The sequence below is a fragment of the Simochromis diagramma genome, unplaced genomic scaffold, assembly GCF_900408965.1.
Source record: "Simochromis diagramma unplaced genomic scaffold, fSimDia1.1 OVJJ01000293.1, whole genome shotgun sequence".
NCBI classification, from domain to species: Eukaryota; Metazoa; Chordata; class Actinopteri; order Cichliformes; family Cichlidae; genus Simochromis; species Simochromis diagramma.
Genome location: NW_024386801.1, coordinates 11,731,419 through 11,758,957, shown reverse-complemented (window position 1 = coordinate 11,758,957; position 27,539 = coordinate 11,731,419). Strand labels below are relative to the sequence as shown.

The 27,539-nt window shown below is 42.1% G+C and overlaps 1 protein-coding gene across 1 annotated transcript; it reads right to left on the bottom strand.

Annotated features, from left to right (window-relative positions):
* Positions 1 to 741: 741 nt before the first annotated feature.
* On the bottom strand, positions 742 to 21,912 carry smad6b (SMAD family member 6b). The gene is made up of 4 exons (XM_040025842.1): positions 20,280 to 21,912; positions 17,325 to 17,381; positions 15,338 to 15,415; positions 742 to 1,473 (listed from the first exon to the last, which is right to left on the bottom strand). Exons 1-4 carry the CDS (start codon positions 21,067 to 21,069, stop codon positions 932 to 934), a joined length of 1,467 nt encoding a protein of 488 aa, XP_039881776.1. The 5' UTR covers positions 21,070 to 21,912; the 3' UTR covers positions 742 to 931.
* Positions 21,913 to 27,539: the final 5,627 nt, after the last annotated feature.

Sequence of the window (27,539 nt, the reverse complement as noted above, 5' to 3'; positions counted from 1 at the left end):
TTATCTGACCTGCTTAAACCACATACATCTTCTCGGGCTTTAAGGTCATTAGATCAGAGATTGCTGGTGGTACCGCGCACTCGTTTTAAAACTCGTGGTGATCAGGCCTTTCAGAGTGTGGCACCACGGTTGTGGAATTCTCTCCCTCTGTCTCTTCGCTGCACGGACTCCATTGATTCTTTTAAGAAACAGCTGAAGACATTTTTATTTAGAAAAGCATTTGATTAATTTCTTCTTATGCTGTTTTTATAGTTTCATTGTTTTACATTGTTTTATTTACTGTTATATTGTTTTTATATTCCCATTTCCTGTGTTGTAAAGCACTTTGTGATTTTTATCTGTGAAAAGCGCTATATAAATAAATTTTACTTACTTACTTACTTAAATATATGTGTGTATCTGTGTGTGCCCGGATAGGTCCTCTTTAGGATACAGTAAAAAATACATTATAGAGAATTAGTGATTATAAAGATCTAACAGACCAAGCACAGAGAATTATTATGCGAATACTTTATTATCAATGTGTGAATGGTGTTAGCTTTTTGTCTGGATATTAATAGTATATGAAAACTATACACCAAATCCAGGCTGCTGATCCTAATTTTGCTGTATAATTTCTCAAGTTGGTATTGAAAGATTCTTTTATATATATATATATATATATATATATATATATATATATATATATATATATATATATATATATATATATATATACATACATATATATATATATATATATATATATATGCCAAAGTGCATTTTCCGTTTTTTTCCTCTTGTCCATATACACATTGCACCATACATAAATAGTTACATTGTAAAAATGACTCCGTATTTACAAGTATAATATATATTTCATATAATATATAAAACTTTATATTAAATCTAGGTAGATGATATTTGGGATAGTTTGTGGGGTCCATCTGTGTTATCTGTGGTTGTTGAGGAGGATCTCCAGCCAGCAGGGGCAGGAGGTGATGAACTGTCTTGAGTAGCAGGGGCCCCAGCCCTTAGCAAAGCTGATGCGCACACTGTTAGGGTCATAGGGTCCATCCAGGAGGTCAGCCTCTGTCGTGTGCCTCAGAAGGAACGAGCGCTCATAGTCAAACACCTTGATGGAGTAGCCTGGCATCACCTTCCGCACCACCAGAGTTCTGCTGTTGGGCACATCCAGAGTTGGGGAGTTGACAAATATAGGGTGCTCGCTGCGGTTATACGCCCAAACGCCATCAGGCTCTTTGCTGAGGAGTATGCCGTAGCCAATTTTGCCTCTTGTACGCTGAACAGTGCTGCTGCGATGTTCCAGGTTGAGCTGGCCCAGGCAGAAGCCGGTGCCCTGAGGTAGATCATAGAAGATGCTGACGGAGTGCTCATACACTGTGTAGAGGCGACCCACACGTGTCCGGTGCTCCCAGTATGCCACATTACACCAGTGGCTCTGCTTAGGGGCATCAGGTGACATACTGGCATCTAGAAGAGACAGAGAAATGTCCATTACACAAAACATAAACAAATGTAAACAGGGCTAATAAAAAGGATGGGTTGAGTTTTAAGGGATTAACTATCCCTTTTTATTGTTCAGAGCAGATGGCCACACTAAAAATACTGAAGCAGGCACTGTATTGAAATTTAAGCCTTGTATAAATACCGCTGCTTGGACTTCTGTCCAACACACACACACATACACACAAACACACACACACCACCGCAACTATACATATCCTGGGGGTGGAGGGTGTAGCGAGGTCAGTGCAGCCAAAGACCTGCACTTCCACCCTCTACCTCAAGAGGGCACTGTAGGGATTAAACACTGACCACACTACAGAGCTGCTGGTCACACATGAACTTCCAAAACAAATTCTGTTTACTTAAATGAAATCCAGATTACACTCAAGTGTTCCCCTCTGAACGCCTTAAAACTATAATATCTAGAGAGTGGAATAGAGGACACGGTTATAATGTAGAAAAAATGTTTTGCACATTTTAATAACTTTTTAAAATTTCTTTTTAGCAATGGAAGCAAACCTGGCATCTTAAGACTAAACATCTCCGTCCACTAAATCAGCTTCTTAATTCAGTTTTCATGGCTGCAGTCTGTGAAATCTTTTCAGTGACAGACCTCAGCACTCCAAAGTGAATTACTGCTCCCAAGGTAGACTTCGATCTTCACCATACCGAAGACACACACACACACACACACACACACACACACACACACACACGCACACACACACACACAGACTGCTGACTACTTTCAGAAGCTGCTCAAAGCTGTCTTACATTTATATTACTCATAAAATCTGTGGTACAAGGAGAGGACAGGGCTCGATGGATGAGAAAGAAAAAGAATGGAAGACAAACAGTTCCAGTTTTTCACATCCTGGAGACTTACTGTTCTCTTTGTCATAGCTAAAACGAGTCAAAGGTGACGTTATTAGTGCCATGCACTTTGGTTTCATTCTGATTATAACTTTATTTTTTGTTGTAAGCATTTTTGTCACAAGCTGTGGCTGAGCTTGAGGCATCAATCTGTGTGCAGGTCCCTCTCTACATATATACAGCCGTTACGTGACGGCAGAGAGTAACACCTGGTTTATGGTTGCAGTTGTTGCCCTCACAAACAACAGCGCAGATGCTGGTCTTTGGTGCTGTTTTGGCTTGTCCTGCCCACGAGATTTTTGTAACCTGGCGGATGCAGCTGGGTTGAACACCCCACTGTGCTTTACTTCCATTTCAATGATATATCAGTCGAGGAGTTTAGAGATTTCCAGATTACAGAGAACAAGATGCTGCAACAGCTTGAAAAAGATGAGACTCGGGGAAAAAAATCTAGACTGAATCAAGTCTTGTGCACCTCAAGCTGCAGTTAAAACAGTGACAGGGTGGCATCATAGTTGTCATGCAACATAATCAATGTGGTTTTAGACTGCTGCAACAGCTGGAGAAGATAAGACTTTCTGCAGAAAGCTAACCTCTCTGATCAGTGTTGACATACTCATTTCTATTTTCATAAAGCAGCAGTGCGTCTGAAGTGTAGGACAAGATTGCAGCGAGCCAAGTGCGCCTCAAGCACATGTATGAACATTTCTACATCTGTCCTGACGTCACAGTACGTGCAAGCAATGACCAATGTGTCAACCATAACCGTGGTTTTAAGGAGCCTCTTTCTCCTCTTCCCTCATCTTCCTCACATTCCACAAGAGTGGGGGTGACGGTAGAGGGCCAGGCAGGGGGTCCCCCTCCCCCTCCAGCCAGCTCTTCCCCTGCTGTGGGCCCAGGGACGGCATTCAGCTCCCTGACAACTTAGCACAAGCCCGTGACCCGCTGACCCCCCAGCCTTCATGCTATCAGCTCCCATTAACTCACACACAGAGTGATGCCATTATTTTGCTTCAGAGAGTCTATTGGCACAGAGGATTTAAAGCCTGGGCCTGTGGCCCCATTCCTTTCAGTCTCTCTGCTCTCAGGGCTTAATGACCGCCCGCCCCATTAACAAACGCCTTTAAGGTGGAGCATCACAGATCCACACCGCAACAAAATGCCTTGTTCACCTCCCACCCAACTAAATCTTTCTGCTGAGTGACCCATACTAGTAAAGTTTATACAAAGATTAGCAAAAACGTTGACCAGACTTGCACAGAGAAAACGCCTGCTGGTTCGAGGCTCTCTGCGTTATGGAGGGGGAAGAAAAGAGCGAGTGAGTGGGGAAGTGTGGAGGTGGGGGGAAGCTGCAGACAGGCTCTCTGTGTGTTTGCGCACACACTGATGGCTTAAATGACCCCCTCTCTTCAGGGGCCCCAACATGCATGTGCCATTAGTAAATTCCACACTCCAGCTCCTCCACTCTGAGCTCAACTTTTACTGCAGCACCGCTCGGCCACACAAAGAACTCAGCTCCAACTAGTTTACGGCCGTCCATTGTCTCAAATCAAATGGAACCCAGACATCAAGGTAAACTCACTTTGAAACTGTGCACAGAAACACGAAAGACCAAATGGCTACTGTCTCCTTCTCTTTGGATGGAAAGAACAAAGCAAAAACAATCTGGTCAATGATATCTAGTTTTCACACATAGCGTGGTGCAAAGATAGTCAGTTGGACTATGAGGACCAGGAAGAGGAATAAGCAGGACAAAGGTTAAAAATGTATTTAATGCTAAGCTTGAGCCTGACGGAAGACAGCAAGCACAGAAAGAGCTGTGCTTTTTCCTGTTGCTCTGTTGTGTTTAGTGTCTACGTGTGCTTTTGCACACGTGCCTGTTTGGACTAGGGGAGAAAAAACAGCATACATGCTTATGTTTTTGTCCTAAATTTGCTTGTTACGGATAAACGAGCACGTCTGCCATAACCTGATTAAATTTTATGGTGCTTTTCTTGTGCAGAAACACTACTAGCCTGTTCTATCACACCCGTGCGATTTATTGAGTGTCATGACATTTTTACAAAGCTCCATTTTCCTCAAAACATGCTACAATGTCAAGACGGCATTTTCAGATTTACATGTTTGGATGTTCTGCAAATGTTTTTCTACAAAACTGATATAAGAGTAAGAAGGAGGATTTAATTAGTAGTATCTGGTCATAAAATTATGTAGATACATGCCAGACCAAGACTCAGACCAAACCTTAAAAATTCAGACATCAGAGAGGCAGTTCAGTGGAGGTGAAATGAATGGTTGTGCCTCCCTCCCTTTTAGCCACAGCATGGACACCCAACTCTCTTAGGCTCCATGTTGGCCTGCATGAGGTTCTGCTCTGGGTGGAGCCATGATGGCTGGGAGCAATTACAAGTGCTCTGCATCCATTTAACCCTGCCACCTTTTAACAGCTCCGTTTACCCATTAGAATAGTAGCTCATGTTATTATTGTTATTTTATTCTCAAAAGCCTCTCCTCTTAGTGTCAGTCTCAGAGTCAATAGATGCCGAAACAGCATGGACGCCACACTTCCTGTTCCTGCAGCCAGAGGCAATGAGCTAAGCATATGATGGAGCTGATCAATTTTAAAGTCTTACATAACCAGGCTCACATCAAAAAAAAAGTAGAGATCCATAAATCTGTGGTATTTGATCCCTAAACATTTCCATGGCCAACAGGAAACACAGTATGTGGAATAAAGCATCTAGTCTGGTGTTGTAGAAATATGATAAGAACAGGCTGTGTTTGGTTTTCCTTTAGGCAAACAGATTTGAAATGTAGCAAACCAACTATCACATTTTAGGGAATTAAGTGTAGCTGAGGACACCTGTATCCACATATACTTCACTTAGAGGTACAGTGACACACAGTAAACAGCGCTATCTAAGAACTGCTACTCCCACAGCCAGAATTCAGTGTGTTTGATTTCCATAACAAGATGTGATCTCCATGGAGACGATGAGGAAAATGTTGATTTTTCTGTTTCCCTGTGGCCTCTCCGATTGGACAAATTCCGAGTGTCAAATGCAGGGCATCAGATCTGTCAATAAACACGGACTTATATCAGTTCTTTTGAAGTTAGGAGGCTAAAAGTTACGCATGCTCATTTGAACGCAAAAAGAAGTGAAGTGTCAGCTACATGTTGTCCAAGCAAAATGTGTTTTTATTTCTTTGCGATGGAGAAAAGAATGGGAGAAGTAGTCAAACTGAAAAAAATACAAAAGTATTAGCAAAATGTGCTAAAAGGCAACCAAACCTGCCGCTGTGGTTGTAACAATGCAGGTGACTATGATGGTGATAAGCAAACACAGCAAAAATGGATGACATATTTATTATGTTATAACAGAAGACAAACATGCCATTGAAAAAGCCCTTAAGTACACCTGTGTTAAACATAATTTGCCCAAGCCTCTTCCACAGATTTACATCTGGAAAAAAAACAGGGGGGGGGGGGAAGCAGATCACCCTGCTTGCTACGAGTTCCCTGCACTCCAGGGCGAGTCTGGATAATTACTGTTAAGTACACAAAAATGAGGGCTTGAAAGTTTCAATGGCAATCCTTGATGATCATCCAGTAATGCTTTTAAAGACAGCATGAAAAGGGAAGGGAGAAAAAAAAGGGCAGAGGGAGCAGCAGAAAAGAGCTGCCCTGGGGTAAACACTGCTCCGCAGCCTTGGAGTGAGATGAATGGGAGGCCGAGTGTCAGGGACAGGCAGACAAACAACAGCTTCCCCTCCGCGCTAACATCTCCCCACCAAGCTCCAGGGCCACCCCCATTATACTTTATCTGTCCTAATCCGGAGCGGCTAGCAGAGATGCACTCATTCCTCTGCAACTTTGCTGAACAGGAAAAGAAAAACACTGTTGCCAGACTTTTTATGCAGCACAGTTGAAGGGAGGAGAGGAGCAAGCTCTCATTCTGTTCCAAGGATTAGATTCCCCTCCAGCTATTAGACTCTAGTGGTGAACTGATAGACTCTAGACTTGTGGTGGAAAGCAAGGACTGAGGACTGTGTGTGCATGTGTGAAAATTTACAATTCTTTCTTATTGTGCATTCCTGCCCCATCACCCCACACATTTGTCTGATTTCTTTTATAACTAAACAACAAATTCATGGCTTTAATTCTGTGGGCAATAGCTTCCACAGGCTGACTATAACCCCAGAGCAGGCCACATTTAGGCTGGCGTCTGGGCTATCACTGCCATCAAAGTCGGCTTTATCAGACAGATATGCTAACTGGAGCTGCTCCTACATGTCTATGGATTTTTCTCCCTGAGGTCTGGCCTTTCTCTGCTGAGAGAGAACAAGTGATATAGACACAGAGATATATATGCTGGGGACACACACACACACACACACACACATGCTGTGGGAGCCCAGGAAACTGAATCCAATCACCAAACCTTTCTGGTCACAACGGGAATGCTTTACATTGTCATCCGCTTCCTCCTCACTTTCCCTCTGTTTCTGTTTTGGGATGACCCCACGAGGGAGGAAAAGTGCTGCACCCTTGATAGCAGATAACTAACAGAATCCATAAATTAAATCGATAAACAACAGTGGGTGTAGGAAGCTAAGGAGGCTAATACGAAGGAGCCATCTGGGCGCGTCAGTGAGGCTGCTGGTTTGAGAGAAAAAGGCTCCATTTTTTTTTTTCAAGGGAAGAAAATGTGCTGCTCATTTCCTCCAAGTTTCCTCCAAAGCTCTGCAATGTGTCAGAGACATAGAGCACAAGCGATGGTGGTGATCCAAGTGAGGCCTTCAAGAGCCTTTCAGGGTTCGTAAAAGCTCTGTAAAAACTGTGGGGGATATTTGCGAATATGTCATATCTACAGGCAGCCTCAAAGGCCAGCCGAGTCCGAGTGAGCATCGAAAGCAAAGCGCTCAGCCAACATCCTGCTGGGTGGCTGCGCTCTTTCACCTCCCCATACAACCTATCTTTTTGCGTGTGTGTCTTGTTTGTGTGTGCACAAGTATGAATGTGTTTGTTTGCTAGTGTGCGAGGGAGGTTCGAGCCAAGTAGGCTGGAGCGACTGAGTGGAGAAGACCCTGCACATTCCTGAACCCCTCCCCTCGTTGTGCCTCCTAACTTCCTACTCTGGTTAGGAGTGAGGCGGGTGAGGAGCAGTGAGAAGGTGACTTTCATTTGGTTAATCCTCAGCAGTGACATCACGTGTGAAGTCAAAAAGTTTCGGGTGCGTGGCTTGAAACGTGCACAAACTTTCTTCTGGGAAAACCGAGATTCCATATCGGAGGGAGAAAAGCGACTTTAGCTAGGCTATGGAATCAAGCTATGATGAAGGCCTGGTTTCAAATGAGCAGTAACAAGGAGCTCTATTATTTCGAGTTATGTTAGTCTGACTAATTTAAGTCGAAAGGTAGGTATTTGGTTTCCACCGGGCCGGGTGGTGGAGCAGCTATGATGGACACGCTTGCCGTTCAAACAATGGTTTTCTATTGATTGACCCAGTGGATCAGAGTCTGTGAGGAGAATGTGTTCTGTCAGGATAATGTGGCACCAGAGTTTCTGTTTCAATCACAACACTTGCTTGGGTGTAACCCACACTGCTCCACCGCGGGCATCCAGACACCGGCTCCCCAAACAAAGACAACTGCCCCCCCCCACCCAACCTCATCTCCGATAAGTCAGCCCGTTCACAACAAGCAAGACATTCATTAAAAATGCAGGAGTGAACATTTCCAATAATTCACAAAGTCCTTCCCTGTCAACATCTGCAAAAAATCTTGAAGCTAAAGGGAATGGCAGGATTTCATTAAGTAAATTATGTGTTGGCAGTCACAGAGAGGGGAAGAGGGGGAAGCTACAGCCAGACTTCTAATCTAAACCGTACCCTGAAATGCGACAGGCTGACTGCACGTACTGAGCCACACCGCCAAGGCTTTAGAAATGCACACAAATAAAAGATAAGTTAAACACACGACAAAAGTAAATACAGTTTTCCCCGGGGAACATAATAAATGAGAGTTTTCACATAAGCCTGTTTACAACTTGTAACAACTACTACTTGCAAAACTTGATCTCACAATACAATCTACTTTGTCAAGTTGTACTCAACAATAAAGGTTTTCTTGTCAGATATAAAACGGCATCAGTTTTCAGGAACAAGATGAAAGGCTCCAAATTACGTCTATCATACTTGGCCGTATGTTAAGACAAGGTAATGGAATGAAGATATAGCTCCAGTAGACTCCAGTAGACCATGTTCAAGATAAGGAAAGAGGCCAAATAAAAGAAAAAATCCAAGCGCTCTATCTCAGTTTACATGCAGAGAGAAAATTAACCAGTTCCTTGAAGCACTAGGAGTTTACTGTTTAGCAATACACAATAAGCTATCTTTTCCCTCCAACAGCAAGAGTCTCGTGTAGAGATGTCAACTGACATGGGCCCCTACAGTTAATCCACAGAGCATTCTCAAAGCTCAAAGAATGTGCTGGCTATTCTGAGTTTTAAAAATACTGACCGCTATAGGTTTAGGCACAACTGTCAATGCTCCTCTGGGGAGGATTGGGGGGGGGTTAAATCTATTTTTTCTTGCAATCAGGCCACAGGCTGGCCTAAATCATAGCCGGCCTTGGCCTGTGTCTGGATTTATAATTGTGGGTGAAATGGTCAGAAAATAAAAACAGCATCCACAACTGGCACCTCCTTCGCTACTCTATGCCAGTTGTGGATGCAAGACTAGGTCATTTACGGAGCCCAGCTCGAATGGGAGTATTGTTCCCCCTCTCAGCTTTGAGGGGAGGCACACTAAAATGCTAAACTAACAGTTGGGCATTCCATACATTTTTAATGGCATTGCACACTCTTTATTTGTTGCTCTAACCCTTTGCCCCGAGCTGAATGAATGGCCCTATTGGTGGAGAGTGGTGCTGCGCTGCAGTGTGAAGGGAGTGAGGATGGCAACGGCAGGCCTCCCTGTGCACATGTCAAGATTAGCTCACTCACTTTATTTGCTAAGGTAGAATATGGGGCAAAAAAAAAAATTATAGCACACCGAGCAAACCTCCTGTTATTTCTACTGACTGTACTTTCTGTGTGGTAAGGCCTAAAAAGAAACACAGTCCACTCTGTAAATCAAATGACAAGTACAGCACTGTGAGCCTAGAGGCTCGGTCAGGTACGAGGATATAGATTTATCTGGGAGTCCTTTAGTTAAGTTAATCAAACACCCAGCAGCAATGGCACCATACTGGCTTGCCAAACCGAGACAGTTAAATACTAAGCTCAGCAGGCTAGTTTCTGTTGACATGTAAGAGGTTTCAGGCCTCTCCAAGGACTGGTTTAGATTAGCAGGGCTTTCACTTTGCACGTAGAGGTCACATTACCTCACCGCATCTAGGGCCTGTGTTAGTAATACTAACTGAAAATCAGCTCTCAAAACAAATGAGTATTTGAACAAAAGCTCAACAAAGAGTAAACTAATTTCTGAATTGCTGCGATAACTGAAGAAAATAAAAAGGTGCTTACTTCAAACTCCTATTTCTGCTGCAGAACACAGTAAGCCTACACATGAAAGATTTCTTCCCTATAAACTGAAGTCTTCCTTTAAATGCCTCAAATAAGGTCAAAAAGGTCAAAAAGCTGTAAACGAAAAGGTAGAAACATTAGTATACAATTGCCAAAACAGTTTCTTTTGCACATAAGAGAAACAATAATATCATATGCACAATGACCCCTCTGGAAATGCAAAAAACGTCTGTTGGACTCTACTGAGAATCCTCGCTGTCATGACTCAAGCCAGAAAAAGTTGAAAGCAAATTTCTGACACACCACGGTCTAACAATGCTGAGAAAGGGAAAATGAAAAATGGCCTTATCGCTCTTATCAATGGCTCTTTTTTTTCTGTGTGTATGAGTGTTACGTAAGGGGAAACGGAAGCCAGCTTCCCAGGACAGGAACGGATACTTGAGACGAGGACTGTGGGTACAGGCCCTACACCGCTGCACAGAGAATAGAGCACCAGACCCTTCAGGATGTATAGCTATAACCCTGCTCCACCTCCCCCAAGCCTAAAATGGGACTCTGCAAACTGGACAAGACAAACGGGTGAGGAGAGCCCCCTCATGTCCCCTGAGATGCTGGCCTTCTCTTCAACATTCCTCAGTCTCTCCCCACTGTCAAAGGGGCAATTCACCGCCCTGCAGTGCTACAAAACCCAGGCAGCTTTTTAAAACAGGATGTTTGTATGAGGCCTCCTTCCCCTCAAATAAACAATCCGCAAAACCTGATTTCGGGAGGCAGGGTGGAAGCACTCGAGTCACATTATTTCCACATCCCGTATCCTGGAGTATTTGGGCTCCTGAGGGAGTGTGGGCGGCCAGGCGCTGGGAAGGCTCTGGGCTGCGGTGGAAACCTGAGGCCATGAGCCAGGCTGCAAGGGGAGATGAGCCGGAGCTGTATCAGTCTGGGGTCTTTAGGATGGAGGAAGGGGCTCATGCCTCGATGAGGGAGGGGGACATCGCTAACATGCTGATGCAGCAGACCATATGCCAGACCATACCTCTGTCAGGGTCCTGCTGCTACACCGAGAAGGCCAGATGTCTTATATACAGCGTGTGCAAATGATAGAGATGCAAGAGGACAGTTATTTATATTCAAAAATAATAAGCCTATATGATGGCACTAGGGGTTACAATTAGGCTAGAGAGAGAAAAAAAGCCAATTCAAAGTTAACAGTGGGGACAAAATGGTTTGTGTCCTGTTAATTACCTCTTTCTACTTTGTTTGCCCTTTGTTTTTATTTTTTCCTTTCACTCGCCGGCTCGCTTTACGCACCAAATCTACTTGGTTAGGTTTTTTGCATAGTTGGCGAATTTTATACGATGATGAGATTGGAGTAATAAACTTGTCTAAATACTGCCATAAGCCCAGAGTGTCACAAGACAGACACCAAAGGATGCCAGCGGCTTTGACAAAATGGCAGTTTCCGACACCCTCTGATAAGAGCGGGCTGGTACAGTAGACATGCCTTTTAATTTATTTAATTTCTGTTTAATTAGATCCTAGCACAAGGGGAATCACATGCCTTCGAAGTCAGATCAACAGGAATGTGTCCAGTCTAATCTGCTCTAATCAAGAGATGCATCACATGCCTTGATTAGACTGTCTAATTATTCCACGCATTTCCACTGTCTGACGCAGACAGAGTGACTGGTTTGATGTTTAGCGCTCGCCTTCTTGTGAAACCAGCTCCGATAAGAACAATTTAATGCGCTTAGCTTATACATGTGAACGCAAAATAGATATCTGTTGCCTCATATCAGTGAGACAAAAGATATCTATCTACCAACTGCTTCGTTCCGCCAGAAAGAAATAGCAGAGTGGACCTGAGACAGCGATTGTCTGCAGACAAGACATCTAGACAGCACTGGTCTTTCCACCAGAGACAGGCTGGCAGACACAGAGGAGCAATCTATGATTATTGTGTGGGAACCGTGACTACTTGCTTATGCCCTCTTTCCTTCAGCAGCAACTTTCAGTCATTGCTTCCCTCCTCCTACTTCCCTTCATTCAAAGGGGAAGAAAAGAGAAAAATCATTTTTTAAAAAGGACCCTTCTCACAACACATGTCTTCTGGTCACTTAACCACTATAATCTGAGAGAGCCCAACCAGTCACACCAGTGATGTCGACTCAGAGCAACATGACCCTTTATAAATTGTCTTACATGGATAAATCCCGGTGGCTTAATTGAGGACACCCCTCCAGTGGCTGATGAATATAGGCAGACTGGAGCCATTGTCTTAAAACAGGCTCAAACAAAGGAAAGTTCTGCATCACTCCTTGTACATAAATAGTACAAATACTGTTATAACTACACGCAGTCACAATTACTCAGAAAAAAAGCCAACAGCCAAAATAAAAAAAATGTATCCTTGGTGACTGAAATAAGTACCAGTGCAAAAATATCTCACATTTATGGCTGCTCAGAACAGCAATATAATGAAGCAGTGACAAGCATAAAGAGCCCCCAATGTCAGAGACAATGTGACTGACATAATAAAGTCGATGCGTAGAAACCCCCCCTCAGACAGTCATACAGGAAGCAATGAGATCTGCATCAAAGGGCTGTGTACCGATGTCCACACAACGAGGCCCAGGCAGTGAGGAAGCATGTGCAGGCAGAATGTGAGGGCAGCACTACACACTCACAAAGCATTAAGCTACATTATCTACTAAAAAGCTGGACCCAGTCAGGATGTGAACTGACATCACCGCCACTTTTAAATAAATCCTGCAAACAGTACAAATGTCTGTGCACATATAGGATCAGGAGGTATGAATATTACACACATTCTTCCTCCCCTCACTCCCAACCGATCGTTGCAGATGGCTGCCCCTTCCTGAGCCTAGTTCTGCTGGTGGTTTCTTCCCGATGAAAGGGAGTTTTTCCTTCCCGCTGTCGCCAAAGTGCTTGCTCATATGGGGGTTCGTACGATTGTTGGGCTTTTCCCTGTTTCTGTATCATTGTAGTGTCTTTACCTTACAATATAAAGTGCCTTGAGGCAACTGTTGTTGTGATTTGGTGCTATATGAATAAAACTGACCTTGAATACAACATTGTGCACATGGAGAAGCTTTTGAAAAACATTTTAGCATAGTGCACAACTGCACACACTAACCAAAGAGATCAGGTGAATGTATCTGAACTGTAACTGTAACTCTGCAACAGGAACTTTACGATATAGATCGTACTGGTTTAATGGAATATTTACAAGGCACTAAATAATCTGAAGTAGAAGGAGTATACCTATTCAAATTGATCTGAATATGTTCTGTAAAGTGGCAGAACAAGCTTATCTACCACACCAACCAGTTCCGATCTGTTTCTGTGCCATTGTGTGACGCAAAAGAATGCTCGGCGGGTATTTCTGTAGCCCAGGGCTGCAAACTCTAGTCGACTATTTGACTGCACCCCACCCAGCCAGTGCCCCCCAGACTTGCTTTTAAGAGGTTTACTTGTTCCTGCGTGAGGGGTGGAGTCTGGATCCCACACAACTCTGGTTACACACAGACACTCTCTCTACCTAAGCTGGCGGGGGATTCACAAGGAAAGTCATCTCCAGGTCAGCAGCATGTTACAGAGAGGATAACATGACAACATGCATTGCAGGTTTTATGTTAAATCAGACCTACTGTATGCAGGCTTTATATGGAGGCCTTCAAGCTTGTGGTGTTACGATGAAATAGAGTTGATACACGATGGAGTTTCTATATCGTTGACAAGATGCTGATGTTTATTCTACATGGAATGGAAATGCTTTTGTATCTGAAACCTCTTAGTATAGAAAAACTCTCTGCAGGGCCCTGGTCATTCTCTTTCCTGAGTTCATTTTGCAAAGTTTATCACAGTCATTGCAGAATGATCTGGCCTGGCCTGCAAAAACAGTTGGAAGAAACCAAAGCCTAGCATGTCTAGATCCTCCCTCACCAGAGTCTCTGAGGAATTGTGGTGCGCGCTCTGACAAGCCCCTCATTTGTTGACTCAGGGAGTGTCGCCAGGCCATGCTGAGGTGGTGACAGCCTGTGCGCTGGGGAGGAGGGGGCCTTCGCTGACTGAATGCTTCAGTGCCAGGTAGCCATGTCAACTTCTCAGTGTCCTGGCCTCTGAGCCATGGCAGACCCCTTAACAGGAAATGCAATTCCCTGCAAGCCCCCAAAATCAGAGGTCTGACTCCCTGTCCACATGACACTGCGCATGCTGGCTAGGACCCTAGTACGAAAGGGGGAGGCATGCTCACTGTGGGCCATGAGAACGGAGAGTTTCATTTCACATCAGAGGACAGGGCAGTTTCTGCTCGCCTCCTTTGGTGTGGCCCCATTCACAGGAGCAACTCCATTTCCGTGAACCCACCCCTCCCTGCAGCCCATTTACAGCCAGGCTGGAGGTTGGATAGGGTTGTATGTGTGTCTGTGCACATGCATGTGGACAACTACGTGTGCTTGTGTGTGTTTCTGAGCAAGCTTGGATCTTATTACAGTTTGATCCCACTCAAATATTTCTGAAAGAAAAACAGAGGAGGGGAGGCCAGCTCTGAAGCCAATGCACACGCCCCACTGAACCGCTGCACTGCTCACAATGAAACCTTTATCTTTAAAGCTTGGACTGTTTGAAATGGTCCTTAATGAGAAAGAATAAAATACACCATCAAAATGAAACCTCCCCCTCACACACTCAATTTTGTGCAGAGAACAGCACTGAATTGTCGTTAAAGTACACTCCAGACACATTTTTTCCAGCTAGACTCAATTTAACCATTTCAAAGCCATAAAAACAGGATGATGCCACACTCAAAGCTCCCCTGATTTATTACAGTGGAAATATTACAGTTTACCAATGCAAGTGTATGCATTTAGCTTCATATATTCAGACGCAGACAACTGTGCAAAAAACATGGGCAACCACAGGCAAACACATCAGCATGAAAGACGCTCTTGTTTACAACTAAATGATGATCTTTATTACCCAAACTACCAATTTCAAATATAGTTCGGGGAAGAAAGCAAAGCGCCTAATCTATTTATAATTGATCTTTACCACACGTATCACTTCATCTAACAGAAAGTGTTAGAATCAATCAGAGTAATAAGTGCTAGTGAGAGCTGATGTGCCACTACTTCAAACAGCTGTTCACACATATATTAAGAGGTAAGTCAGGAAGGCAATATAGCTGAAATCACAACCTAAATCCATGTATGCACAAACATCCAGACAACTTCTGACCGCCCATAATCAGCAACCGTATTTAACATCACACCAGTATTTACACACTGGCCCTTCATGCATTTTAACCCTCTACTAATCAATTTGTGAAACTGGTGAAAAAAAACAAAAACAAAAAAAACATGTCAAAACTGCTCATTTGTCCACTGTAGGTAAAACAAAAACACGTACCTGAAAATTCCCCTGGTGTGATGTTTGGTGAGCTGGCTGCCTCGGTTTCAGTGTAAGACAATGTGGAGTCTGACAGATCTGTGGGGAATAAGGCAGAAATCAACCCCTGATCTACTAACAACGCAGGCAAGTAATCCATATTCTTACTTATCATCAGCCAGAGACACTCAGTGGTGTAGTCTCTGAGTAGTACATACAGTACAGCTGCAAACAGCATTGCTCAAACATTCATTTAGTAATACAAAAAAGAATTCTGAGAAGTCTTTCTTTTTAAATCTTGTTCACAATTAGCTAATAAGCTAATACAACAGCAGAAACCCTGCATTTGTAGACAGTCAGTTTCTCTGTATTACAGCATATTTGACTGATTTTGAGGACAGCGCTGAGATTAACAGTAAAGAGCTCAGGACCGAAATTAGTCAGACCCCAAAGTCAGTGATTAGTAACATTATCCTTTGGCCTTTGTGACCTCCAATAAGCATTAAAGGTAGTCTCACAATCTCCTGACAACTCTCTTTATGAATTTTATCCTGCATCTCATGTGCAAATGCTTCCAGCTCACTAATATTTGTTTTTCATGCTGCCACCGCTTTCTTTAAATCCCGCACAAAGCTTGATTTATAGGCCAGCGTGGAGTCTAAGACACGGTGGGCGATGTCATTGTTTGCATTTGTACTCGTGTGCTGGTATGTCTGCACTGTTCTGCCACTCAGAGATAATAAATATTTAACAACAATTACTTTAACTGAAATGAAGGTAAGAGAGAAGACATTAAAACTGATCAAGTTTATACACAGTTTGTCCGAGCTATGAAAATGGCGAAACAGCACATGTAAACACTGGAAGAGTACTAGCTGTTGCATTAGTATTGTGAGCTGGATACAATTACAGCCTAGTACACTTTGTGTAACAGTTATTAACCATGTGCTAATCAATACACTGTGTTTACATGGCGCATTACTACTACGGGGCCTGCATCACCATGACACATAGTTATTTCTGTGGTAGGCCGTGGCGTAGGGTCTTATGACACTGAATGCAGTATTATAAATGAAATTTAAAACTGCGAATCAGATTTAAACTTAAAGACACTTAAAAAACACTCAAGCTTTAATTCCTTGGAAGTCCACTGCACTGAGTGAGGGACTCATCTCCATGTTGTATTTTCTATGTGTTGCCCTTCATACACCGAACATCGTACAGCCCCAGGTTAGTCTTCTGTTAAACCACTGCTTGCTTTAATAAAATGAAATAATTTATTCTTTCTCTTCGCAGGGAAGAGAGCTAAAGCACCTACATAGATATATTTGTGTCTGCTAATGAAACACTATGAGCGCGTTAAAATTGAATTACCAAAAGATTAACTGCATTTTGAACCAATTCAGTGACGTTAAAGATTTGTTAAGTGATTCAAAAACAGCAATATTAGAGATGGGTTGAATCATTTTGACATGACCGTAATAAATAAGGCCAATGCGATTATATCATTCAATTCAATCAACTCATTCAAAGGAATTTGAAGCAATTCTTGATCATCAATAAAAACAAACAAACAAAAAAACCCATGCAAATACACACTGAGCAGGGTCGAATTATATGGGCCGGCCACACCTCTATCTTCTACACCATACTATCTTGCCTGGCTCTAGCTGGTATGCTGACATTATGCCACAAGCTGGCACAGGTCTCATCTCAAAGCTACCATGTAAATTGCCAGTCATGGTGCCCTGTTACAGCCATTACAATTCTCCGCATTACTCTATTTGTGCTTCTTCCTGTTAAAACAGCGACTGACCGTGCTATTTCCAATTTACATGCTCCGATGGTCTTTAATTAGTATTATTTTTATTAATACAAGAATCATTAGACATCAGTCATAACGATTCTTCAGCACTCCCAAACAGAAAAAGTGCAAGTGCTAATAGCAGGATTCAGATGAAGATGAGGAACTGAGGCGCAACAGAGTTCAACTGTGTTTGTCACTCACCCAGTGGCTTGTGTTCTTCATTAGGGGAAAGCCTTGAATAAGGAGGTGGGGGTGACTCTGTAACACAAAACAGTAATGTCAATAACCTTATAAAGGGAAAAAAAGGAAGGTAAAACACAAGGTTAAGTCAGTCGTGAGAAAATATGGACTTATGGAGCTAGGTTTCAGAAGATCTAACATTTGCGACACAGCATTTGTATTTTAAGCACTAATTTGATGTAAGAAAGATGTTTTAGGGGGTGAAAACCTCTGACGCTGGTGAAAATGTTTAGAGGCTGGTAACTGTAAGGTTTTGCGTACACTATACTTTACACAGGCATACACATATAATGATCTAGTATTTAGATAATGTTCTAGTATCAAAGATCTATCCAGACGTTATATTCTGTGTGAAGTCATGCTGCGCTTTTTGTTTTCAGTAAAAGCAAGAAACATAGCTCACATACACAGCTCAAGTCAAGCCACAAGAGAAGCTTCAACACACAACATTTCAGAGGAAACGGCAGATTGCACCTTGACTCTTACAGCTCTGTGTCTGCGCTACGAAATAAATTCATTTTCTTCAAACGCTAGTTAAAAAGCTAATAAACCAATGCGAAACACTCCCTTCATTTGTCTCTGTTACTTAAGGAGATATCATTAAAGCTGAGCAGTCTTTAATATGACCACAGACTAACCCTAACTTTTAGTTAGTGTTTTAATAAATACGAGTAAATCTCTTTTTAACTTAATTCTGTTCAAAGCCTTGACTTTTTTTTTTTCCAATAAAAAGGAGAAACGAAGAAAGTAACTTGCACAAGAAGAAGGAAAGCACAAAGGAAAGAAAACTTTGCGAGCACACAGTGACCTCGCCTACAGGGAAAATGGGAAGGAGAAAAGCATAATAGCAGTGGGTCCTTTAAGAGTGGCGGCAGTAATTGCCAGGATCTGAACTCAGTCACTCAGATACACAGCTAGTCAGTCTGGCGCCAGTAGTATGCAAACTGTATATTATCACCACTCCTTCACCTAAATAGCATGAGGGGACCTCCTCAGGACAAAAGGGCTTTTAAAGCGCAACTTGAAACTGATCTCATTCGAAAAGTATAATGCCTGGCGAAATAAAAGGGAAAAGTTTTTTGTCCACTTCAATCTCAGCTCACTGCTTCACATTTTATAAAGTTTTATTCCTTAAAATCCTGTGTGTAAAACTTTGAACAGTATTATAGTTTTAGATAAATCTTAAGTAGGCTGAGCTACAGTTATGTTTTTAGTTTAGTTTTTACAAAAGGGCTGACTGCTTTTACACTAAAACCTGTTTGTTTTACTGAGTTTCATTCCTGTAAAAATCCTGTTTTTTACATTCCCGTCTACAAACACTGTCAAAACCCGGTGATTAAGGTCTTGATTCAAAGCCCCCCCCCCCCTTGTGAATAGTGTGAAAGAAATACCAGCTCTATTGGGCCACGCATGAGCGCATGTGAGCTATGTCTACTACAAGCCTTAGTCCCAATTTGGGGTATGTGCCTCTTTCCCTCTTCTTATAATTCATCTTGGTAGTTTCAGTGGGGGCAAAAAAAAAGAAAGAAGAAAAACCCCACATCACAGGCTCACTGTTCAGCAGATGGAACAAATATCACACTCTTGTCTATCAAACTGATCTTTTTCAAACCAATAAACAGCAAGGTTTGTCAGCAAACTTGAGGTTACATATAATCGGTTCTGATTGATTTGGACAGCGTGTTAGGACACCAGAGCCAAAATCCACATCAGTTTCCCCCATTTGCTCAATATGAATTCTGATATTGTTAAACTTGTGACTTTGAAGTGCTTGTCACAGCCAGCTGGCTCTAGTAAACATGGATGTTATGGAAAATCCTCCTCCTGTGCCAGTGAAGGGACAGAAATACTAACGCTTGCATCTTTACACATGATACCAGGCGTTGTCACTGGGTCAGCGGGGTCGAGTGGCCCTGCGTTTAAGGTTTTTCAAATCGTAGACCCTGTCCACTGCCAAAATCTAATGCGTTTAATAGAGGTCAGGGAGGTTCTGCCATAGATAGCTGATTGATTGTGGAAATAAAGCTTAATCTCCAGCACACGCCACTTAAAGTGACATACAGCAGCGAGGCTGTACCTCTGAGTAACTCTAAACAGCCACATGCATGTCATATACAAAAAGTCAAAACAGAGGTAGTGGCAGTCACTCTGAAGGCACCGACTTGCTCAGACACACTACACAGTACACACAGTACTGTATACATGGACAGCGGAACAAACAAACAAACTCCCCTTTATTGGAAACTTGATGTCACAGGCCACTGAAGTGAGCTCTGCAACAACAGAGCTGTTCAAATTTGAAATTCTGGGTCAAAACTGACAGGCACAATAAACCGCTGAAAAATTTGTGCAGATCCTGGTTTGTTTTCAACACACGCTCTGAACAAATATAATAAAATTACCCAAGGTATCATCTAAGTAATCTGCCCCACATTTATGCTTTGTCAAATCTTCGTGCATGTCCCTTTGCTCACACTTATTATTATTGCTCACCTTGCAGTAAAGATGGCTTTGGTAATCATTAACTGTTTAATCAAATGGCCAACCTTTCTCTATCACAGGGTATGAAACCAAGCCAAACAACAGGACAAATAAGGCAGTGTGACAGAAAAATTTCCAAGGCCCTTTAATGCCCACCCCTAAATAATGCTGGTTTCTGCTTGTAACTCTAACACAATCTGCCTTTAAATCAAATGGAAAATGTTTGAAAGTTAAATGAAATTGTTGCATTTAAAGAAAAGACGCATTATTGTGCAGTAAAGGTGTGTCAAAGTGAAAATACAGAGACAACTTTGAGGAACGTTTTCATGCAAAACAAGTGCAGATGCCCAAATGCTTAGTGCTTTGTTGTCATTTAAGCTATTGCAGGCCTTTGTGGTACAACATGCATGCAGTTTGTGTGGCAGAGTCTTTTACCTGGCCCACAGAGTCGACTGTAGTGATAGGGGTTGCAGCATACTGTTGGACTGTCAGGGGCCCCAAAGCTCCTACACTCACAGAGCGGTTTGAGCTGGGCAGAGTGCTGGAGGTCAGACCAGCGGTACAGTTTACACACAAGCAGCTGAGGGGATGCCACATGGCCGCCGAATCTCAGCTCTGTCCGTGAAACCATAACACAGTCGCTCGGCATCCCTCCTCTGGACTCCACCGCTTCTAGTAAGGTATCCAGCGCTTTTTCCTTGAGCCGTTTTAAAAGAGCGTATGTGGCTGATTTCAGTTCTTGCTCTAATACCGTGCGTGGCATCGCCTCCTGCGCCTCCGGAGAGTCGCTCTCTCCTGGTCCAAGGTTCCTCAGCCCGAAGTGACACGACCCCGGACCCCTGGTGCCCTGAGCCGTCTCTGCACCCCTAAGCTCGGAGTGGTCCCGGTCTTTAAATAAGCAGCACGTCACCGTCCTGCATTCGCTGTCCTGTAGCGAGCGGGGGCTGCCCTGCTCCTGGGCACACGCGGCACCCCCATCCTGGTCCGACGTGACCCTCAAGTCGCTGCTCTCCACGGGGCACACACCCCCTATGTCCAAGACAAGAGACCCGCTAGGGGTCATCGGTCTGAACTCCGTTTTGGGAATTTTCTCTGGGTTGTAGCTGAACAGATCGTCCCTACAGCCCTCACCAGTTTTGCCAATTCCATCTTCCCCTTCTTTATCTGGGATCAAACGGCTTCTCCACAGTCGCCGCACAAGACCTGAGCGTTTCGTCCTGAACATACGACAACTTGAAAATCTATAAGGATTTTTTTATTATTACTCTTGTACGGATATCCTAATATTAAAGACACTTCTCCGGTCGTTGCAAAACATTAATGACGGTGAAATGCCGTGCAGTGCATGCACAGCCAAGTGATGAGCATTGGTGGCAAAACCGCAACATTAGAATTAAGGAGATTTTGTTGCATCTACAACAGCAAAACCGAGCAACAAATGCACTGCAGCATTCCGATCAAAAGGCATGAATTCAGCCGATTATACTGTAAATAAACAAGCTATGAAACTGTGACTTATTCTCCTGGATCGCTGTGGAATGGACTGTTTACAGCCTTTTTTTTCTTACAAGCAAATAAAAAAATAATCTGAACACATGAAAACATATAGTAATATACTCTATAATATAATCCAAAGCCAACAGCCTCCAAAGCAAGACGACAACTCGCTGCCTCAAACAGTTCCCGACTTTTAGCGACCCCAGTTCTACTTTCTACACCGGCACGTAGAGCATGAGGTACTTCGATGCGTTTTAATCCAAAGAAAATGCAGCGCAAAGTCAGGATCCTTGCCCTCTTCTCGAGATGTCAGTGCACTTCTTCTCTTTTTAAAATCCAAACAAAACGTCCATGCGTGCTGAAATGAGCTTTACGAAGCCGATCGATCCGGGGCTGAGTAGAGCTCCTGCTTCTCTGCTCAGATCTAAACCAAACTGCAGCCCAGGTCCCGTTCTTTCTCCGTTTCTCGCTCTTTTTCTTTCTGCCCCCCTCCTCTCTCTTCCTCACACACACACACTCACACACACACATACACGGGGCCCCCGAGGAGAGCGGTGGAGCCATTGGCTGACTACCATCATGTGCTAGTCTAGACACTTTGGCGGCTGAGCTGCACTGATTGTTGCGCAAACAAGGTTTCAAGTTTCTTAACTCTTAAAGGCGAAACACCCATCTCTCTTTTTAAGTTAAAGTTACAAAAACTTATTCACACCCACTGCACTTAGTATGTAAAGTTTTTACAGAAAGCAAAAACAAACAATTGAGAAACTCATATGCACCAATATGTGCTTTTTATTTCTCCGCTGAAAAGTCTGATTATTTTCATTGTTTATTTTGTTTTCTACTTCATTTTTTTACTGAGCCACAAACATGGAATTTAACTAGAAATTTTTAGACAATAATCTAATAAAGTTTATGAGATTATGAAGAGTGAAGACAAAGCATCAACATAGCATAAAAGAAATAAGACAAAAATAATGATGCTGACACTCATCTTTCAGTCTGTCCTCACCTAAACAGACATGAGTAAATAATAAAACTACAAGAACATGGAAAGCCTGCAATTGCATTTACATAGGATGACAGATAGGACGATTTTGCATTAGACCTAATCTTTGACCCATTGACCTCATTAGGAATTTTTTCTTACTGAGAATACGGTTTTTCTGCAGTTTTGTGATGACATCACATGCATTGCCTTGCTGGGTGGGAATAAATGCAGTGCTGATCACAGTAAATTCACACATGATGAAGTTTTAGCTTTGATTCAAAGCACCAAAACGCTCCAAATTTAAACTAGTAGTTTAAGTATTTAAATATGTAAGAATTGTGTTAAGTTAGAAACATTATTACATATAGAAATTACACATTATATTGGGCTCAGGGCCATGTAGCTGGTTTTCTGGCTGCGTTGTGTTCAGATCAACACAACTTTAGGATATTTTTGGTCTTTAAGTATGCCTGAAGTCTAGAACCCACGGACCTCACCAAACACTGTGTGTCATGTCTTGAGATGCTCTGCCAGGACTTGATTGTGGGTCTTTATGCATTCAGTTTTGTCCCCAGTAAATGACAAAGACCAGGTGACTGAATTGGCCATTGAAGAGTATCCCATTTCTTTGCCTCAAGAAACTCTTGGGTTGCATTTGCAGTATGGTTTGGGTTATTATCTACTTGGTCTGTGGAATGTAGTCCAATCAGTTTTGACTGAATCTGAGCAGAGAGTATAGCCCTGGAAATGTTAGTATTCATTCTGCTACTTCTATCAACAGTCTCATCATCCATAAACACTAGTGACCCACTTCCGCTAACAGCCACAAATTCACATGGGTCCACCATGTTTGACAGATGATGTGGTACGCTTCATATCACAATCTGTTTATCTCCTTTTCCACGCTTTTCCCTTACCATCTTTCTGGTACAAGTTAATCTTGATTTCATCTGTCCAAAGATTTCTTTTAGAGCTGTACAAGCTCCTTTAGATGTTTTCTAATTAAGTCTGACCCAGTCTTCTTGATCTTTAGTGTAACCAGTGGTTTACACCTTGGTGTAAAAACTCTGGATATCCATTTATGAAGTTGTTTCTTGATTGTAGACTTTGACAGTGATACTCTCACCTCCTCAAGAGTGTTCTCACCTTAGATGTGTTAGATGTTATGAAGTTGTTTTCCTTAATCAAGAACATGGACACAGCAACAGGGTTTCGGTGTAGCCGAGATGGGCACTGCATACTTTCTTTTGAATACCTTACCCACCTTGTTGATTTGGATACTCCTAGAGTTTTTTCTGAGTCGCTGATAATCTTATTTCAGTTTTCAGGGCTCATTATCTTGCATTGGCATCTCTTTGGGCCTCATATTGAGAATTCCAGTGAAAAGCTACCAAATCCAGTTTCAGCCCTTGGAATCAACTGCAGATCTTTTTATCTGCTTAATGTGTCATAGAATGAGGGTGCAGGCCTCACCTGTCTATGAAACTGCTTGTAGGTAAATTGTCCAGCTCCTTTTGATGGTCTTCTGAAACTGTGTAAAATGGTGTAATTCCTAAACAGTATAGCAACACTTTTGCAATATTTTAACTAAGCATTTGAACTCTACACTGGTATTAGTATGGGAAATGGGACTGCAATACCATACTGTGGGTGCTTGGATGTCAGTTTCAGAAACCCCTGCTATTTATGTACTAGTGAAGCAACACGTACTAATATGTTTTCGTAGTTATTTTAGAAAACCCTTCCTGCTTTTTAGAACTTGCAAAGCTCCTATAGCAGCTTGTTTTAGTAAACAGAAATTACACGTGTAGAGGCAGTGGCCTTCACATTGGCTGGAGACACAACAGGTGAACCCTTACGCACTGACCTCTCCACGGTTCTGGCACCTCCTAATCTCAAGTTTCTTGTCTTGTCAAGACAGGCTGCAGATGACATGGATTTCCTGTTTCAATGTAGAGTTGTACCAACTACTTACCCTACTACCCATTTTGACTGAAGTCAGACATAATGTTACACTAATATACCCAGTATTCCCTAATTGCGCTTAACCATCCATCATCAATTACTGGCGCAAGTTTAATTTAAGTGAGTTATTACTTTGATTTGGCTTTGTAAGAATAAAAAAAACATAATTAAAGACTTAAAAGTTTAGTAGTAAAAACTTCTGATTGGCAATAGAAAGCTTAGTAACTAAAGTTAAACCCAATATTAAACTTGTCAGTAAAATGAAATTATACCATGCTCAAGTCAACCATTGGTAGTGTGCTAAAATGTTAAATAAGACTTTTCAAATTTTTAACTCATATTAAGTGTACTTTAACCTGATAGCTATCTTACTTATGTTTGAATGGAACATATGTAATCTAAGGCTTTAAATATAAAACTGTATCTCTTATATAAAGGGTTTCTTTATTTCAGTATTATAACAGGAACTATGGACACATTGACTTTTTAAAAAACTTCATAATAAACACATGCAGCTTTCACTTGAACACCTCTGAACCTCTCCGGGTTGCTCCAGTGGAGACTCCAAGCTTTGGCTGCAGCAGCATACTGTGCCAGTGTCTGAACTGGAATCAGATTTCCCTGGCAGGATCAGGGCTTTGGGGCAGAGGGAGGTTACTGAGGGTAGACGTGGAGGCCCTCATGCCTGCACTGTGTTAGAGGCACCTGTTGCAAATGCATTCCCTTTTGTAACTCAATCACATGTCAGACAAGGAAAAGAAAACTGTTATTACAGAGCACTGCTTCATTTGAATCATGCAATTTTCAATCAAGACAAAAGAAAACCCAGCTGGCTCATAAGTCAGTGAGGCTGTCTGCTCTGCCATGCTCGCTGCTGGAACAGATTCATGTGAAGCAAACCTCTGAAAGCATCAGGAGCATGCAGACATATTAGATGCTTTAAATTTGGTACAGCGTAAGTTACATACCGATGATCCAGTGACCCTGGGAGAGGGTCTTGACTCGGTCACTGTTACAGCGAGTTAATTAATGAACCTGTGTGAATATCTTTAAATCAACAGGACACTGGGATATCATCAAGGCAGAGGTTGGATTTTCACGCTGAAATATTTTTTTGTATTTGTGTTAAAAAAATGCCTACCAAAGCAACCGGTTTGTGGATTTCAGTTTTTTGTATATTTGTATGATCTGTTTATATGACGGCATGCATTTTTTTCAAACAATTGTTCACTTTGTTCACCAAAGACGACAGTGAACACTTCTGGAATAAGAAATGCCACTAATAAATTCAAAACTTGACAATCTATTTTAGTCAAGTATTATATATCAATGCTGTTATTTTATTCTATTTATGTACCAACATTTACTCTTGCAGTCATTGAGTATCATCATGCATTTGTCAATGGATAATTCTGGATCAATGGCAGACATCTGAAGCTACCAACAGTGACTCTTCATTAATAAATTAGACTGCCCATCTGTTTAAACACTGGTCGGTTGAAATGCCCCTGAACTTTGTAGTTTTACACTTCAATGCCAATAAAATCAGTTTGCAAACTGCACACTTAATTCATTTCAGGTATGGAGGACATATTTAATTTCAAAAGGAACGAAGAGAAGTTCTTCTTAAACATGTATTAAGAATGAAAAAACTCATAGCAGCACATATCATGCCAATGTGACCGGTAAAGGCAACCCAACAAGAGTAGGCCAATGCAAAAATGGTATTTACAGCTCCATGATGGACTGTAAGAGGTTCCTACATGGGAAACTGTGATTATAAGGCAGAGCGGATGTTTTTTCTTTTAAGTGACTTTTATTGTGCATTTGATTATTTCAAGGTTTCAACAACAGACACAGAAATGTCAAGACAACAGCTGTTAAAAATAGGACTTGTTGCAATATGCATGTCCTCTTATAATGGCAATGTGCTACAGTAGAACAATGACTATATGATACATGCTGCCTGAAACAACCTGTGGCTGTTCACGTTTTTAAACATTCACAGGCAATACGTCTTATTCATTGATTTTTATTGAAACAACAGATTATTTAAAGTGCTATTTTAAAGCTACAAAAACAAACAAACAAAACAACAACAAAAAACCCCAAGCAAACATGGACCTTACTTTAATTGAGAAATCAAAGTTCTGGCATTTGAACTTTTCATTGTGCAGTTGTGTCTGAGCCCTGCTCCACTAATGCATGCTGCATGTGTGAAAGCGTGTAAGGGAAGACTTCTTCAAAGAGTAAGAGGTAACTGAGTACGAGGATCTAAAACAGGGCACAGCTGTTCACACAGGCCTGTCCCCTGGCCTTCCCCTCTCCCTGTGAAGGCCCAGTCCCATGCACCCCTGGAGACCCCTGGGTAATACTGCAGTGGTCACACCAGCTCAACTCTGACTGCATTTCAGACAAAGTGGGCAAGTGACTCATATTATACACGGCAGATTATACAAGTGATGCATCTGATGCAAGACAAATTTGTCAACTGAAGCATGCTCACAATGACTCCATATGTCACTGATAATTCAGGTGATGCTTAAGAAGCTTTATAACAACCACACAGAGTATCTCCTTGATGTGGTTGGAGAGTTGTTTCAAATATGGGCCTGATTCATTTGGAGTTTTACTTGAAGGTGAGCTCAGCTCAGTGGTTTCTTAATTGATCAAATGTGTTAATGTATGCTTTGGAGAACACACCAGTGTTAGACTGCCTGACAACATTAGGTGGATCTTACTGCAACACAGTTTACCTGAAATGGGAAAAATCGCAATAATAATGTGACATTATCAAATATGGTGCTCAAAACCAGTTTAGCACAGGAAACTGTCAACTGAATATTTAAATATCTTTCATGTTATTTCAAATGTCAGTAGCAAGGCATGTATGACACTGTGTCAGAATAAATGGACAGTAAAACTACAGATTCTAATTAAAATAATGTGTTTATGTTTTTTTATGCACGTGAGTGTGATCTATAATTTGTATGTATTGATTTTAAGTCATCATTGAAATAAATAGTAAATCTTCCTTCAGAAAGAAGGTCACAAGTAGAGATTATTTATGGATATAAATCATTACAGAAAAATGAAAAGTGTGAATCCTGACAAACAGCAGTTAGGGATCATGGCCGTGATTGCAACACCATCATAATTTACAAGAATTGAAGACAGTTAGGAAAGGTACAGTGAAAAAATAGCTATCTTGCTTCATATTGTACATAGAAACCAGAAAAACT

Coding starts and splice junctions, on each gene's coding strand:
- smad6b (XM_040025842.1), bottom strand. CDS start 21,069: ATGTTCAGGACGAAACGCTCAGGTCTTGTGCGGCGACTGTGGAGAAGC. Junction 17,382..20,279: donor CAGTCGACTCTGTGGGCCAG/GTAAAAGACTCT, acceptor TTTGTGTTACAG/AGTCACCCCCACCTCCTTAT. Junction 1,474..15,337: donor CACACCAGGGGAATTTTCAG/GTACGTGTTTTT, acceptor TGTCTCTTCTAG/ATGCCAGTATGTCACCTGAT.